Raw genomic sequence first — 14,831 nt, 5'->3', positions numbered from 1 at the left:
TTCACTTCATATTTATTCTTCACAAAGACTGTACAAAATTCTTATAAAACTCTGGTGTGGGGATGGGCTATGACATTGATCCAAAAAATAATTCCCATGCAGTCCCACCAGTTCCATAACTTACAAGGAAACATAAGCTACAGAGAGCTGCTAGTCCTGGAGTATTTACACCAAGGAGGGCAGGAACAGGAGACAAAGCAACACAGGACAAGAGGTATTTACAGCACGGACACACAGGCCCCCCTCACCTCACGAGAACGGCAGCAGCGACAGCAGGTCAGGCCCGTGGTGCTCCTAGGCCGACAGAAAATCTGGGCTATTTACAGTATCTCACATATTAACAGCTTTACAAACGTGTCCAGGAAGTTCATCTCATGTATATAAAAAAAAAAAAAAGCACCAAGTGTCTGAATAGAAATCACACAGGCCTCCACGGGGGCTAGAATCCGAGGGCTGGCTGGCACCTGTGGCGTCACCGGCTGATGTCCCGGCTCGAGTCCCACATTTTTGTGCTGGGCTCCATGCCTAGCATGTCAAAGAAGGGGTGCTTGAGGGCCTCAGCCAGGGTGACACGCTTGGAGGGCTCGTACTCCAGCATGCTCTCGATGAGGTCGAACAGGCGGTGATGGTCCTCGGCCTCCGAGGTCAGGTATCGCTGCCAGGTGGAGGGAAAGTGAGGATCAAGGAGGGTACACCCTGTCCTGGGATGTTCCCTGGTTTGTTCACACCCAGCCTGGAGCTGAGCTCTGCACTCCTCTATCCAGAACTGACAGATTGTCACACACCCTCCCTTCCCCAGGCACTTCCTGAGCTTTCCATGCTCTCCTTGTCCTCCACTTCAGATTCAACTCAGGCTGCTGCAGCTTCCTATTGCTGAGACAGCCAAGGCTCCCTTCAACCACCCTTCTGCTGGCCCAAACTTGCCCAGAGGCAGAACCTGAGGAGGGGCCAAGCTGCCTTACCCGCAGGGGTTTGCAGTTCTCCCGAACGTAGCGTCCAGCTGAGGTGTTCTCGTCCCAGTCCAGGCGGCCGTGGTAGAAATATTTCTGTTTCCTGTCACAGTAAAAGGTGGCAGCAGGTTACACCTAGCACAACACCCCCTGCAGCAGCAGCAGCAAGGTGCCAGCCCCAGTGGGACACAGCTGGTTGGCTCCAAAGTGGGATGTCCCCCAGGGAGAAGCACTGCCCGTGGAGCAGGAGGGCTGGCACAGCTGCAGTGCCCAGCTCACCTTGTCTTCCGGACCATTCGAGAAGGAATTGGCCCCAAAATCCTCTCCATCATGGCCAGGTGCTCCCGGTTGTCATGTGTCTGGGAGAGAGAAATGTAAAGGGAAGGCATGGAACAGATTCCAGTGGTTCTGCCTCCAGCCCTGGGTGTTCCCCCACCCAGAAGCCCTTCCTGGCCAACACCTTGGGTGTCTCTCCAGGACTGCAGTGATGGAGGGACACCCATCAGTGTCAGGGAAGCAGCCAGCATCCTCTCACCAGCTGGGAAGTACCCACACAACACAGTTCTCACCTGGAAAAGGGTGAAACCCACATAATACTCAAAGATGATGCAGCCAATACTCCACACATCACAGGGCTGGCTCCAGCCAAGCTCTGAAAAACAATGTTGTTTAAATAAATTATCCAGTTACAATCCAAGAGTCCAAATACCTCTTTCTTTTAAAAATAAATAACTAATAAAAAAATAAATAACATCCTATTCCAGCCAGGCTCCTGGTGTTCTCTGGCAATACACTGCCCAGCTGGCAATGCCAAACCACCAGCTGATGGTGGATCAAGGAAGCAGCAAGGTTGGAAAAGACCTTCAAGACCACCAGCTCCAACCTGTGACCAATCCCCACCTTGTCACACAGTCCAGGACACTGAGTGCCACATCGAGCCATTCCCTGGACACCTCCAGGAATGGGGACTCCAAACCTCCCTGGGCAGCCCCTTCCAATGCCTGACCACCCTTTCCAGGAAGAAATTCCTCCTGATGTCCAACCCTGGCACAACTTGAGGCCATTTCTTCTTGTCCTGTCCCTTGCTCCCTGGGAGCAGAGCCCAACCCCCCATGAGGAAACTGTGGAGAGTGAGAGGGTCCCCCCTGCACCTCCTTTTCTCCAGGTGGAACCAACCCAGAATAACGACAGGGCTGTAACCATGGCCTTCCCAGGAAACAGCACTGCAGAGCTGTTAAATCAAGCACTTCCCATCTCCCAGGGCAAATCCAGAAACTCCTGAATGATGTGGAAACCCAACACTCCCCAGCCCAGCAGGGTACAAGGGGCACGCCTGCCCTGGCAGAGATGCAGTGCCACCTTACCCAGATGCCACCTTACCCAGGATGACTTCAGGGGCCCGGTAGTGCCTGGTGGAGACGATGGTGCTGTGATGCTCGTGGTCAAAGGTGGCACTGCCAAAGTCCACCACCCTGATGGCCGTGCTCTTCACGCTCCTCTCATCCCGTTTCTGCAAGGAGGACAATGGGATCCATCACCTGGCAGCTCCGGCCCTGCCTTACCCAGCTGAGGGCACCACGGGTGGGGAAAGCTTTGGCAGCCCCACAGCTCAGCCCCAAACAAGCTCCCACCACCAGCCATGGCTCACTCAGCACTGCCTGGCAGATCATGCAAGGCCCTGAAGGACTGCACGGAGTCCACATCCCATGGGGCTGTGTCTGACCCCTCTGGCAAGGTCAGGGACACCAAGAGGAGAGGCAAGTGAGGCAGTGTGTTACCTTTTCCAGGTTGTAGGAGAGCTCGTAGTCAGAGTTCACAAAGAGGATGTTCTCTGGCTTGAGGTCAGTGTGGGTGAGTTTATTGTCGTGCAGAACTGAGGGAGCAAAGAGAGTCTGGGTGAGGGGAGAGAAGCAGAACAAGGCTGCACCCCCCCCCAAAAAAAGCCACCACTGGTGCAGTTTGCTCATACTGGCACCAGCTGAACCCACATTTCAACCTGGGTGTGAACAGCCAGGCAAGCCCAGGCCATGATGCTTCAGTAGAAACATAAAGATTTATTGTATTGATCACCAGAAGGTGCAGGGGGGTGTATGCTGAAGTGCTCTGAGCTACTGCCAGCCCACAAGCGTCAGAAAATGAAGAGGATTCATTCCCAGAGGGGCAGGAAGGCTCGGGCTCAGAACCACAGCAAAAACTCGTTGCTCTGGGCCACCAGTTGCAGAAGTGCAACCTACTCAGCTCCCCAGGTCAGCCCAAAGCAGGGGGAGAGCAGCAGGGAACACTTACACTTCACAGCCTGGCACACCTGGAAGGCCATGTGCCGTACTTGGTGGATGGGGTAAGGCAGGTAGTTGTTATCCTTCAGGAAATCAAAGGTGCTGAGCCCCAGCAGCTCGAAGGAGATGCACATGTGGCCGTGGTAGTCAAACCAGTCAAACATCCTGACACAGAGACTGACAGAAACATTCCAGTTGGGAACAGCTCTGCAGCTCAGCTGTGTCACCCCTGCGTCAGGCTCCTCCTTTCCCTGCTCAGTTTGTATCTCACAGCAAGCCAAGATGCTTCCAGAACTATCTAGGATCACATTCAACCACACAACACCAAGTACCCCTTCCACCCCAGCCCTGAGACCAGCCCTTCCAGCTGAACACCAAGAGCACACTCACTTTGTGTTCTCAGGATCCTTCTCGTTGATTTTCTCCAGCACGTTGATTTCCAGCCGAGCAGCCTCTTTGTATTTCTCTACGTTTTTAATGATTTTCAGAGCAACACGTGCACCACCCCTGTGGGAGGAACAGGGAGAAAGCACAAGGTGAGTCCTGAGCAGGTAAAAGAGGCTGTGCCCTGTGAAAGGGACCTTCTGACCAGCCTCCCTTGCTCAAGCAGGTTATTATTAAGGGCTGTCCACCAAAGGTGTCCCTTTCCCTCCCTACAAAACAGCCCTGAAGCTTCCCCCAGCACATGGGCAACACAAAGAGGGTGAGAGCCTGGAGCAGCAGAGGATATTGAAAACCAAGAGGCTGATTTTCATCCCCAGGCTCTCACGTTATGCCCAAAAGGCTCCGTTGCCAGCTGCGGTCCCTCCTTTCCCCACATACCTCCGGTGATCCATGCACTGCACCACTCTGCCGAAGGTGCCTTCCCCCAGGGTGCTGATAATCTCATCTGGGAGGGAGAGAAGGAGAGGGAAGGAGCTGAGAGAGGGAGCAGGACCTGGCTGCAGCGATACACAGGGCAGAGGAGAATGCATTGCAACACCTAACCTGCACACAGCTGGAGAGACCGGAGCAGCGGAAGGCTGACACCGGCTGCACAAGGCAGCTGCCCTAATTCCCTGGCACTTCAAGTAACAATACACAATATAAACGTAGCTTTAACAAAAGGGGAAGGAAAAGGAGAGGGTTTCTCTTTAATAAACAATGAAAATAAAATGAAACAGAAAGATAAGACAGATCTGCGACTGCGATGGGAGCTTAACTAGAGAGCTAAATTATGTTACGATTTGGCTGTACATCTTTCTTGTAGCCAGTCGCCGACGCGATAGATCAGATGCCCCTCGTCGTCGTCCTCCACACTCTTGGCCCTTCTGCTGCTCTGTCGACTCCGCTGCTGGCCCAGGCAGACAGGGAATTCATCATTCACCAATCAGATTTTCAAACCAGCGCAGCAGCCAGCGTCACGCATTGGTTGGTTTGGAAATTCACATGGTTGTTTGAGGAGGGGTTGCAGGAGGAGATTCCCAGCCAATTCATACGGCACAGAGGAATATATAACGATAGGGATATTGCAAGGGAACATGTCAAGATACAACACACTAGCTCAGAAAAGAAAAAAACAGTTTGCTTTTCGTTGTAGCAAAAAATAAAAAATAAAAAAAAAAAGAAAAAAAAGAAAAAGAAAAAAAAAAAAAAAAAAAAAAAAAAAGAACAAGAAAAAAAAAAGAAAAAAATAAGAAAAAAAAGAACCTACAAACAGCCCCAACCCGAACCAGTGTGACAGCAGAGCTGTCAGAGTGAGGGGCATGGAAAGGGCTGGCTGCTCTTGCTCCCACGGGGGCTCAGAGAGGAACAGCACTGGCCTTCGGGTCCTGGGGACTGCCTGAGCACGCCGAGGGCCAGAGGCCACGGGGAGGGGCTCCCCAGCCCCAGCAGAGCAAGGGCAGCAGGAGGCAGGTGCTGGCTGGGAGGTCCTGCACAAGCCCAGGCTGCCCCTACAGGCTCCCCTATCCCACTCCAATAACCTCCCACACAGCTTCCCCCAGCCCCGACACTCAGGGAAAGATGAACTCTGAGATTTCAGAAAAGCAGCTTTAGATACAATGATCCATCCAAAACGGAAAGTTCGCAGTGACCGCCTGGGGAAAGATGGACACTTCTTCCTAGACCCTCCCCCAAAGAAGCTGATCCTGGAAGGACTAACTTCCAGAAGAGAAGCAGAACCCAACAGGGAACAGGGACAGCCTGGGATGAGGCAGATAAGAGGTTTATGCCGAAGAAGAGAAAATTCCTGCCTTCGGTTCCTCAGCTAACTATCCCCATACCTGGGAGCAACCAGCCAGCAGACTTGGGACCCAAATCCATTCCCCAGTCCCTTCCCTGGACACAGAGCCAGAACAGACCAGACAACACTGAGAGCTCCACACACAGAGCAGAGAATGTGTCTGGGGTCTAACAGAAGTGGAAGGTGAACAGCAGAACAGACAAGAAGAGAAAGCCAGGGATGCTTCCGGGAAGAGCCTGGGATGGTTCTGCCTCCACCTGAGCTGAGTGCTCCAAAAGCTCTGCTCCTCCACAAAGCCCACATCAGCTGGGCCCACCCAGGAGGATCCTGCTCTGGAGCAGGGTCTAACCCTCAGAGCCAGGGCCCGAAACAGGGACCACAGGGGCGGTCACCTGTCACAGGCTCTCTGGGACTGGGACCAGCTGAGCGCTGGCTGCTCGTGCTTTGCACAAATCCTGCCTGGCTGGGGCTCCATGAGCATCACCGAGCAGGAGGAGATGCAGCACCACCCTGGGGACCCGCCAGCCTCGCGGGGCACTCCTGTCCTCCCACCTGAGAGACAGCCTGAGCCACCCGTGCCCAGCTGGCACAGGGCAGCGCCAGGGATGCGGGCAGCAACGCTCTGCACCAAAACTCCTCTTAAAACACACGCACACACACATCTCAAGCCGACTCCGAGAGAGCGTTTAGAAAGTGAGTTTTCTACTTACCCAGCTCAGCACCTGGGAGAGAGAAAGGTTACAGGGCAGGCGCAGCACGGCAGGATACTCACCGATGAGGAGCGGCTAAAGGACCGGCTGCGGCGCCGCCTCCGCCTGTGCTTACGCCGGCTGCTTTTGCAGCTCCGGTAGCTGCCCTCGCGGTCCCGGGAGCGCCGGTACTCGTAGGAATGTCGGTACTCAGGCTCGTAGTAGGCGTCGCCCCGCTCGCGGCTGTAGTCGTTGCGCCGGTAGCTGTCACAGTAACGGCGGTCGTAGGCCCTGCGGTCTGCTGAGTGGTCGTCGTAGCTGGGCACGGGGATGTGGAGGGGGGAGGTGTTAGTCTTTGAGCTCTCAGAGGGACGCAGGACACCTAAAATAGCTCAGCTACCCCGAATAAAATTAGCAAGATGGCTTCTCAGGTAGTGTTGGAAATGGAAAAAGGTTTAATAAAAGGCAGAGAAAAACCGAGCCAGGAGCAAGAGGTCCTTGCTCTCAGAGGGACTCAGCACACCTAAAATAGCCCAGCTACCCTGAATGGCGTAAAATGAGCAGGATGGCTTCTGAGGTAGTGTTGGAAATGGAAAAAGGTTTAATAAAAGGCAAGTAAAAGAACTCTTACAGAGAAAAACTGAGCCAGGAGCAAGAGGTCCTTGCTCTCAGAGGGACCCAGCACACCTGAGACAGCTCTGCTACCCCAAGTGGTACAAAATTAGCAGGATGGCTTCTGAGGTAGTGTTGGAAAGAGAAAAAGGTTTAATAAAAGGCAAGTAAAAAAGCTCTTACAGAGAAAAACCGAGTGAGGAGCAAGAGGTCCTTGCTCTCAGAGGGACCCAGCACACCTGAGATAGCCCAGCTACCCTGAATGGTGTAAAATCAGCAGGACGGCTTGTGAGGTAGTGCTGGAAATGGGAAAAGACTCAATAATAAAAGGCAAAATAACAAAGTTCTTACAGAGAAAAACCGAGCTGGGGGAAAGAGGTCCTTGCTCCTGCTGAAACATGCCACAAAAGGGATTATTTCATTTGTTCTCTTATTTTTCTAGTGAATTACTGTCTGACAAATTACTCAGGCTGGACCTCTTGGCCTCTGTCTAATCAGGCAGCCCCAGGCCTGAGGTGAAGTCCCAAAGGTCCTATGAGGTGTCTTTGTACCAAACTGGGAGAGAAAATTCTGGGCTTTTTGCCTTTTTAGGCAGACACAGAATAATTTGGTCATTCCAGCAACAGGGAGTACATTCCTACACTGGGGAATGTTGAGGGGTTGGAATAGACTTGAAGATCATCATCACCTCTCACAGACGAGACTGCCTTGTCCAATCTGGCCTTGAACATTGACAGGGTTGGGGCAGCCCCATCCAACCTGTGTCATTGTCCTCACCACCCTCACAGGGAAGGTCCTCTTCCTCATGTCTAGCCCAAATTCTCTCTCTTTCCATTTGTACCAATTCCTCCTTGTCCTATCACTACAGTTCCTCATGGAGGGTCCCTCTCCAGCCTCCCTGCAGGCCCCTTTTAATACTGCAGGGTGCTGTGAGGTCTTCACACAACCTTCTCTTCTCCAGGCTGGAAACTCTCCCAGACCCAATTCTCTCACAGCCTTCTTCTCTTTCCCAGGCTGGAAAACACTCCCAGACTCAATTCTCCCACAACCTTCTCTTTTCCAGGCTGGAAAACGCTCCCAGCCCCAATTCTCTCACAACCTTCTCCTTTCTAGGCTGGAAAATGCTTCCAGCCCCAATTCTCTCACAACCTTCTCTTTTCCAGGCTGGAAAGTGCTTCCAGCCCCAATTCTCTCAGCCTTTCTCCATGAGGAAAGTGTTCTAGTCCTCTTAACAACTTCCCAGCCTCCTCTGGACCTGTTCCAACAGTTTCATGCCCTTGTTATGTTGGGAACACCAAAACTTTTGCAGTGTTTTTAGGGGTGGGAGCCAGGGCAAGAAGCCATGAACTGTCAACTCCTGGCATAACAATGGGGACAGTGACCTGTGTCCCAGCCAGGTGAGGGACACTGAGGGACACTCTTGAGCTGAGGACCCCAGATCTTCCTGTACTGAAAGTGTGAAGGGATAAAAGTTCAGTGGGTCCTTTGTTCAGGGCCCCTCCTTGCAGGCACCAGCTGGAGCTGCTACTTTGTAATTGCACCAAGATTGAACCATTTTTAAGGACTGAGATGTCTGAGACTCTGCTGTGAGAAACCAGGGCTGAGTCAGTAAGAAACTGGTCTGACTGGGAGTGTGGGGTGTGTAGGGAGTCAAACAGAGCAAGCACTGGGTCACTGAAGCCACTGCTGTGAAGGGGCCTCAGTCCCAGCTCAGGTGGTGGGTGGCACCTGGGTGTCAGAGGGGCTCCTGGGTGTCAGACAGAGAAGTTTCCCTAAGAAGGGAGTGAGGGGCTTTGGTGACAAGCACTGCCCAGGCTGTGACAGCTCAGAGCAGGCCCAGGTCACGTGGAACCTGGGTGAGTATGGATGACTAGGCCATGATTAAGGGACTGGAGCATCTCTCTTAATGAGCAGAGACTGTGGGAGATGTGCCTCGTTAGTCTGGAGAAGACTGAGAGGAAATCTCATTACTGCACATCAGTATCTGCAAGGCAGGTGCCAGGATGGGACCAGACTCTTTTCAGTGGTGCTCAGTGAGAGGATGGGGAGCAAAACCATAAACTAAAACACACCACGCTCTACCTCAACTCAAGGAGGGTGGCAAAGCACTGGCACAGCTGCCCAGGGCGAGCATGGCACCTCCCACATCAGTATCTCCAAGGCAGGTGCCAGGACACTGCCAGACTCTTTTGAGCACCCAGTGAGAGGATGGGGAGCAAAACCACAAACTAAAACACACCGCATTCTATCCCAGCACAAGGAAGAAGTTCTTCCCAGGGAGGGTGACAGAGCACCCAGGGCGAGCATGGCACCTCACTCTGAAGAATCCCACATCAAGGCAGGTGCCAGGACAGTGCCAGACTCTTTTCAGTGGTGCCCAGTGAGAGGATGGGGAGCAATGATCATAAACTAAAACACACCATGCTCTACCTCAACACAAAGAAGTTGTTCCCACAGGGTGGCAGAGCACTGGCACAGCTGCCCAGGGCGAGCATGGCACCTCCCACATCATTGTCTCCAAGGCAGGTGCCAGGACACTGCCAGACCCTTTTGAGCGCCCAGTGAGAGGATGGGGAGCAAAACCACAAACTAAAATACACCACATTCTACCCCAACACAAGGAAGAAGTTGTTCCCACAGAGGGTGGCAGAGCACTGGCACAGCTGCCCAGGGCAAGCATGGCACCTCTCTCTCTGAAGAATCCCACATCAGTATGTCCAAGGCAGGTGCCAGACTCTTTTCAGTGGTGCCCAGTGAGAGGATGGGGGGCAAAACCACAAACTAAAACACACCACATTCTACCCCAGCACAAGGAAGAAGTTCTTCCCAGGGAGGGCGGCGAGCATGGCACCTCCCTCTCTGCCACACCCCAAACCCACGCGGACGCGTCCCTGAGCACCGGGTGACCCCAGGGGTCCCTCCCAAGCCCACCCCTCTGTGACTCCGTGCAGGAGGGCAGCGCGAGCCCCGCTCACCTCCGGGATCGGACGTGGTAGCTGTCCTCCCGCCGGTGCCGCCGGTCCCGCTCGCTGCTGCTGGACCGGGACCGCGTCCGCCGCCGCTTGTGCTTGCGGCTCCGGTAGCGCTCGTGGTAACTGCCGCGGCTGCTGCGCTCCGACGAGCGGTACCTTCGGGAGTGCGGCATCTGCGGGGACAGCGGGGACCGTCAGGGACAGTGGGGACCCTGGGGACAGCAGGGACCCCCTGGGGACAGCAGGGACCCGTGGGGACAGCGGGGACCCTGGGGACAGCAGGGACCGTCAGGGACAGCGGGGACCCTGGGGACAGCAGGGACCCCCTGGGGACAGCGGGGACCCGTGGGGACAGCGGGGACCCTGGGGACAGCAGGGACCCCCTGGGGACAGCAGGGACCCTGGGGACAGCGGGGACCCTGGGGACAGCGGGGACCCCCTGGGGACAGCGGGGACCCTGGGGACAGCAGGGACCCCCTGGGGACAGCGGGGACCATCAGGGACAGCGGGGACCATCAGGGACAGCGGGGACCCCCTGGGGACAGCGGGGACCATCAGGGACAGCGGGGACCCCGTGGGGACAGCAGGGACTGTCAGGGACCTGTGGGGACAGCGGGGACCCCGTGGGGACAGCAGGGACTGTCAGGGACCTGTGGGGACAAGTCAGGGACCCCCTGGGGACAGCAGGGACCGTCAGGGACAGCGGGGACCCCCTGGGGACAGCAGGGACCCCCTGGGGACAGTCAGGGACCTGTGGGGACAGTCAGGGACCCCCTGGGGACAGCAGGGACCGTCAGGGACAGCGGGGACCCCCTGGGGACAGCAGGGACCCCCTGGGGACAGTCAGGGACCTGTGGGGACAGTCAGGGACCCCCTGGGGACAGCAGGGACCGTCAGGGACAGCGGGGACCCCCTGGGGACAGCAGGGACCCCCTGGGGACAGTCAGGGACCTGTGGGGACAGTCAGGGACCCCCTGGGGACAGCAGGGACCGTCAGGGACAGCGGGGACCCCCTGGGGACAGCAGGGACCCCCTGGGGACAGTCAGGGACCTGTGGGGACAGTCAGGGACCCCCTGGGGACAGCAGGGACCGTCAGGGACAGCGGGGACCCTGGGGACAGCAGGGACCCCCTGGGGACAGCAGGGACCGTCAGGGACAGCGGGGACCCTGGGGACAGCGGGGACCGTCAGGGACAGCGGGGACCCCCTGGGGACAGCGGGGACCCTGGGGACAGCAGGGACCCCCTGGGGACAGCGGGGACCGTCAGGGACAGCGGGGACCGTCAGGGACAGCGGGGACCCCCTGGGGACAGCGGGGACCCTGGGGACAGCAGGGACCCCCTGGGGACAGTCAGGGACCTGTGGGGACAGTCAGGGACCCCCTGGGGACAGCAGGGACTGTCAGGGACCTGTGGGGACAGCGGGGACCCCCTGGGGATAGTGAGGCACCCATGGGGACAGCAGGGCGCAGCAGGGACCCAGTGAGACACCCGTGGGGACAGCAGGGACAGTGAGACACCCGTGGGGACAGCAGGGACAGTGAGACACCCGTGGGGACAGCAGGGACAGTGAGGCATCTGTGGGGACAGTCAGGGACCTGTGGGGACAGTCAGGGACCCCCTGGGGACAGCAGGGACCGTCAGGGACAGCGGGGACCCCCTGGGGACAGCAGGGACCCCCTGGGGACAGCAGGGACTGTCAGGGACCTGTGGGGACAGCAGGGACCCCGTGGGGACAGCGAGGCACCCATGGGGACAGCAGGGCACCCATGGGGCACCCATGGGGACAGCAGGGACCCTGTGAGACACCCATGGGGACAGCAGGGACAGTGAGACACCCGTGGGGACAGCAGGGACAGTGAGGCATCTGTGGGGACAGCCGGGACCCCATGAGGATGGCAGGAACCCTGTGAGGCTCCCGTGGGGACAGCAGGAACCTCTGGGGAGGGCAAGGACCCTGTGAAGTCCCCATGAGGTCAGCAGGGACCCCATGAGGCACCCACTGGGACAGCAGGGACAGTGAGGCAGCCATGGGGACAGCAGGGACCCTGCTGTGAGACACTCGTGGGGACAGCAGGGCAGCATTAACAGCTGCATGGGACAGGAACCCAGCATGTGTGAGTGTGCCAGGGGATCTGAGAGGGGAGAGCAACCTCTGAGAGACCCCAGAGCCCCACAGGACAGGGTGAGACCACCCATGGTCATCCTGCCCTGTTCTCTTTCCCAGAAAGAGACCCCTGGATCTCTTTCCCAGGCTGGTATCCCTTCCTCACACCCATCTCTACTGTCCACAGCTCCAGGAACAGCTTTTGCACCTCCTCTCTTTAAGCTGCCCAGGAAGGAGGGAAGCAGCACCAAGGAAGGTGAAATGAAGCCCTGGAGATCACCAGAGTCCCTGAGCAATGTGAGAAATGGATTTATAGAAAATCCTCAAAGGCTGAGAGAAGGTTCAAAAGATGGCCTTGCAAATAGGACTAGATAGTTTGGAGAAACAGAACTATGAAAGATGCATTGTAGTGGGACCCACGAGGGGTAATTTAAAATTATTTGCTTTGAAGTATTTACAGCATGGTGTGGCTAAAGCTGATAAGCCAAAAAATTATTATAATATATTGTAATTAAGACGTAATTCATTTCTGATTGTGATGGCATGAATTATAACATCTGTATTGTCTCATTCTTCACATGAAGCTGAGAACAGAATAGAAGTTTTTAAAACACCTCTCAGCTGCCCCATCTCTGGGTCAGAAAAAGGCATAATCCAGCAGTGGATGCCCAGAGAGCAGCTCAAGAGATGCCTCAGGTTTACTGCCAAGTGACATCTGCACTGGGACACAAGGGTGGGGAAGGGTCTGGGGGTATTTGGTCTGTTCAGCTGGGACTGAGGGGAGATCTCAGGGGGCTGCAGCTTCCCCAGGAGGGACAGCTCTGGTCTCTGCTCTGTGTGACAGTGACAGCACCCCAGGGAACATCTGGAGCTGTGTCAGCAAGGTTTAAGGTGGATATCAAGAAAAGGTTCTTCCCCAGAGGGTGCTGGCACTGCCCAGGCTCCCCAGGGAATGGGCACAGTCCCAGGGCTGCCAGAGCTCCAGGAGAGGTTGGACAATGCTCCCACAGGAATGCCCAGGCTGGGGTTGTTGGGAGTCCTGGGGAAGGACATCAGGACTTGCTGATGCCTGTGGATCCCTCCCAGCTCAGGAGATTGGTGACACACATCCCTCTGTCCATGGAGAACCAGCCAGGAGCAAACCCTGCCTTCCCAAAGGACACCAACAGGGCCCTGGCACCTTCTCAACAGAGCCCTGCAGACCCCCAGCCCTGCCCCTCTGGGGGACCATGAGGGGCTGGAGCCAAGGGGGGCCAAAGGACACCAACAGAGCCCTGGCACCTTCTCAACAGAGTCCTGCAGACCCCCAGCCCTGCCCCTCTGGGGGAACATGAGGGGCTGGAGCCAAGGGGGTCCAAAGGACACCAACAGGGCCCTGGCCCCTTCTCAACAGAGTGCTGCAGACCCCCAGCCCTGCCCCTCGGGAGGGGCTGGAGCCAAGGAGATCCCGAGGTGAGATGGCACAGGGGGTGCAGCCCCTTCAGAGCCTGCCAGGCCGCGCTCCACAGCTCCCCAATGTTCCCCACAGGGACTGTGGTTCCAAGCACAAATCATGGAATCATGGAATGTTAACTGGGAGGGACCTTCAAGCTGACTCAGCCCCACCCCCTGCCATGTGCAGGGCCACCTTCCACTAGCCCCGGCTGCCCCAAGACCCGTCCAACCTGGCTTTAAACACCTCGGGCCCGGGGCAGCCGCAGCTTCTCCGGGCAGTCTGTGCCAGGGCCGCGAGAGAAGCCGGAGCTCCTGCTGTCCCGGCTGTCCCCAGGGCAATTTCCCCCATCCAAAATGCCCCCGGCTGCGTCCCCGTCCCCGCCCAGCGCTGACATCACCGCCAGGGCTCGGACAGGCCGAACCGGGCCCGGCTGCGGGGTGACCCGGGGCACGGGCCCGGTGCGGCCGGCGCGGGGGGCTTTGCCCGGGGCTCCCCCCGAGCCCCGCGGTTTCCAGCCGCGGACTGAAGGGAGCGCGAAGGCGGCGCTGGCGGCCCGCCAAGCCCCGGCTCCGTGGAACGAGCACTGGGGGTGCGTTCCGCAGCGGGGCTGGAACCGGTTTAGGGACGGCGATGGCGGCTGCGCCGGGCGGGGCCTCCGCCGTGCGGGGCCGGAAGCACCGGACACCGGGAGAGATGGGCGGAGGGCGGGGCGGCCTCGGCGGGGAGGCCCCGAGCCGGTCCCTCCGGGCCATCCGGCCTCGCCGCCGCCGCCGGGACACTCAGGCCGCCGATCCCCACCGCGGCCCCGCCGGGAACCACAAACCGGGCCCGCCCCGCGCCGCCCTCACCGGCCGCGGCCTACCCACCCCGCCCCGGCCCGCGCCGCCCCGCACCGCGCCGCGCCGCCACGCACCGTCCTCGCAGCCAGCCCGGTGCGCTTGTCCCACAGGAAATCCGTGATGGCGGCCGTGGGCCCCGGGCCCCGCTCCAGCTCCTGCCGCCGCCGCCGATCCGGGTCCTGCCAGCCCGCGGGGCCGCGCACGCACGTACGCGCTCACGTACGCACGCACGTAAGCGCGCGGAGCTGCGTCACACCAGGTGGGGCCGGTGGGCGGTGTTAGACTCGAGGGGCGGGACCGGTCCCGCGCGGCGCTCTTTAAGCCACGCCCCCTTCTCCAACCCAGCGGCGCGGGCTGGGCGAGGCCGAGGGGCGGAGCCTGGGCAGATCGCCCCGCCCACCTCCTCCCCGAAGCCACACCTCGCCCTCCTGAAGGCGGAGGGACTGTGCCGAGGGGCGGGGTCAAAATATGGGCGGAGCCTATGCTGATACCCCCGCCCATCGCCTCCAGGAGCCCCGCCCCGTTCCCGCCCACCGTCTTCCAAGCCACGCCCCTCCTCGCTCCGCTGCCTGCCATGGGGCGGGGCTAGACATAAAGGGCGGAGTCCCAATCGAGAAGCCCTGCCCTATCTCCCTGAAGCCCCGCCCCTCTCCGGTTCCTCCGGCGGTACCGGGGCCGGAGCGGGGGGCGCGTTCTCCTCCCCGAGGCCCCGCCCGCCAGCCCCGCCC

At 58.1% G+C, this 14,831-nt stretch overlaps 1 protein-coding gene across 3 annotated transcripts; it reads right to left on the bottom strand.

Moving 5' to 3' along the window:
• On the bottom strand, positions 1–14,339 carry CLK2 (CDC like kinase 2). Of its 3 annotated transcripts, none has more exons than XM_041397234.1 (13): positions 14,178–14,339; positions 9,727–9,896; positions 6,223–6,457; positions 4,463–4,559; positions 4,049–4,115; positions 3,617–3,733; positions 3,237–3,403; positions 2,729–2,823; positions 2,331–2,460; positions 1,520–1,602; positions 1,230–1,309; positions 963–1,053; positions 1–655 (listed from the first exon to the last, which is right to left on the bottom strand). In XM_041397234.1, exons 2-13 carry the CDS (start codon positions 9,894–9,896, stop codon positions 473–475), a joined length of 1,515 nt encoding a protein of 504 aa, XP_041253168.1. In that variant the 5' UTR covers positions 14,178–14,339; the 3' UTR covers positions 1–472. The 3 variants fall into 3 exon arrangements, with proteins under 3 accessions (XP_041253168.1, XP_041253170.1, XP_041253171.1); XM_041397236.1 differs by having other exon boundaries at positions 4,463–4,556; XM_041397237.1 differs by lacking the exons at positions 4,463–4,559; positions 9,727–9,896; positions 14,178–14,339 and having other exon boundaries at positions 6,223–6,282.
• Positions 14,340–14,831: the final 492 nt, after the last annotated feature.

Source organism: Onychostruthus taczanowskii, unplaced genomic scaffold (genome assembly GCF_017590055.1).
Source record: "Onychostruthus taczanowskii isolate IOZ18803 unplaced genomic scaffold, ASM1759005v1 scaffold138, whole genome shotgun sequence".
In the NCBI taxonomy this organism is placed as follows: Eukaryota; Metazoa; Chordata; class Aves; order Passeriformes; family Passeridae; genus Onychostruthus; species Onychostruthus taczanowskii.
Note: the sequence above shows the minus strand (reverse complement) of the source record. Positions and strands in the feature narration are given on the sequence as shown.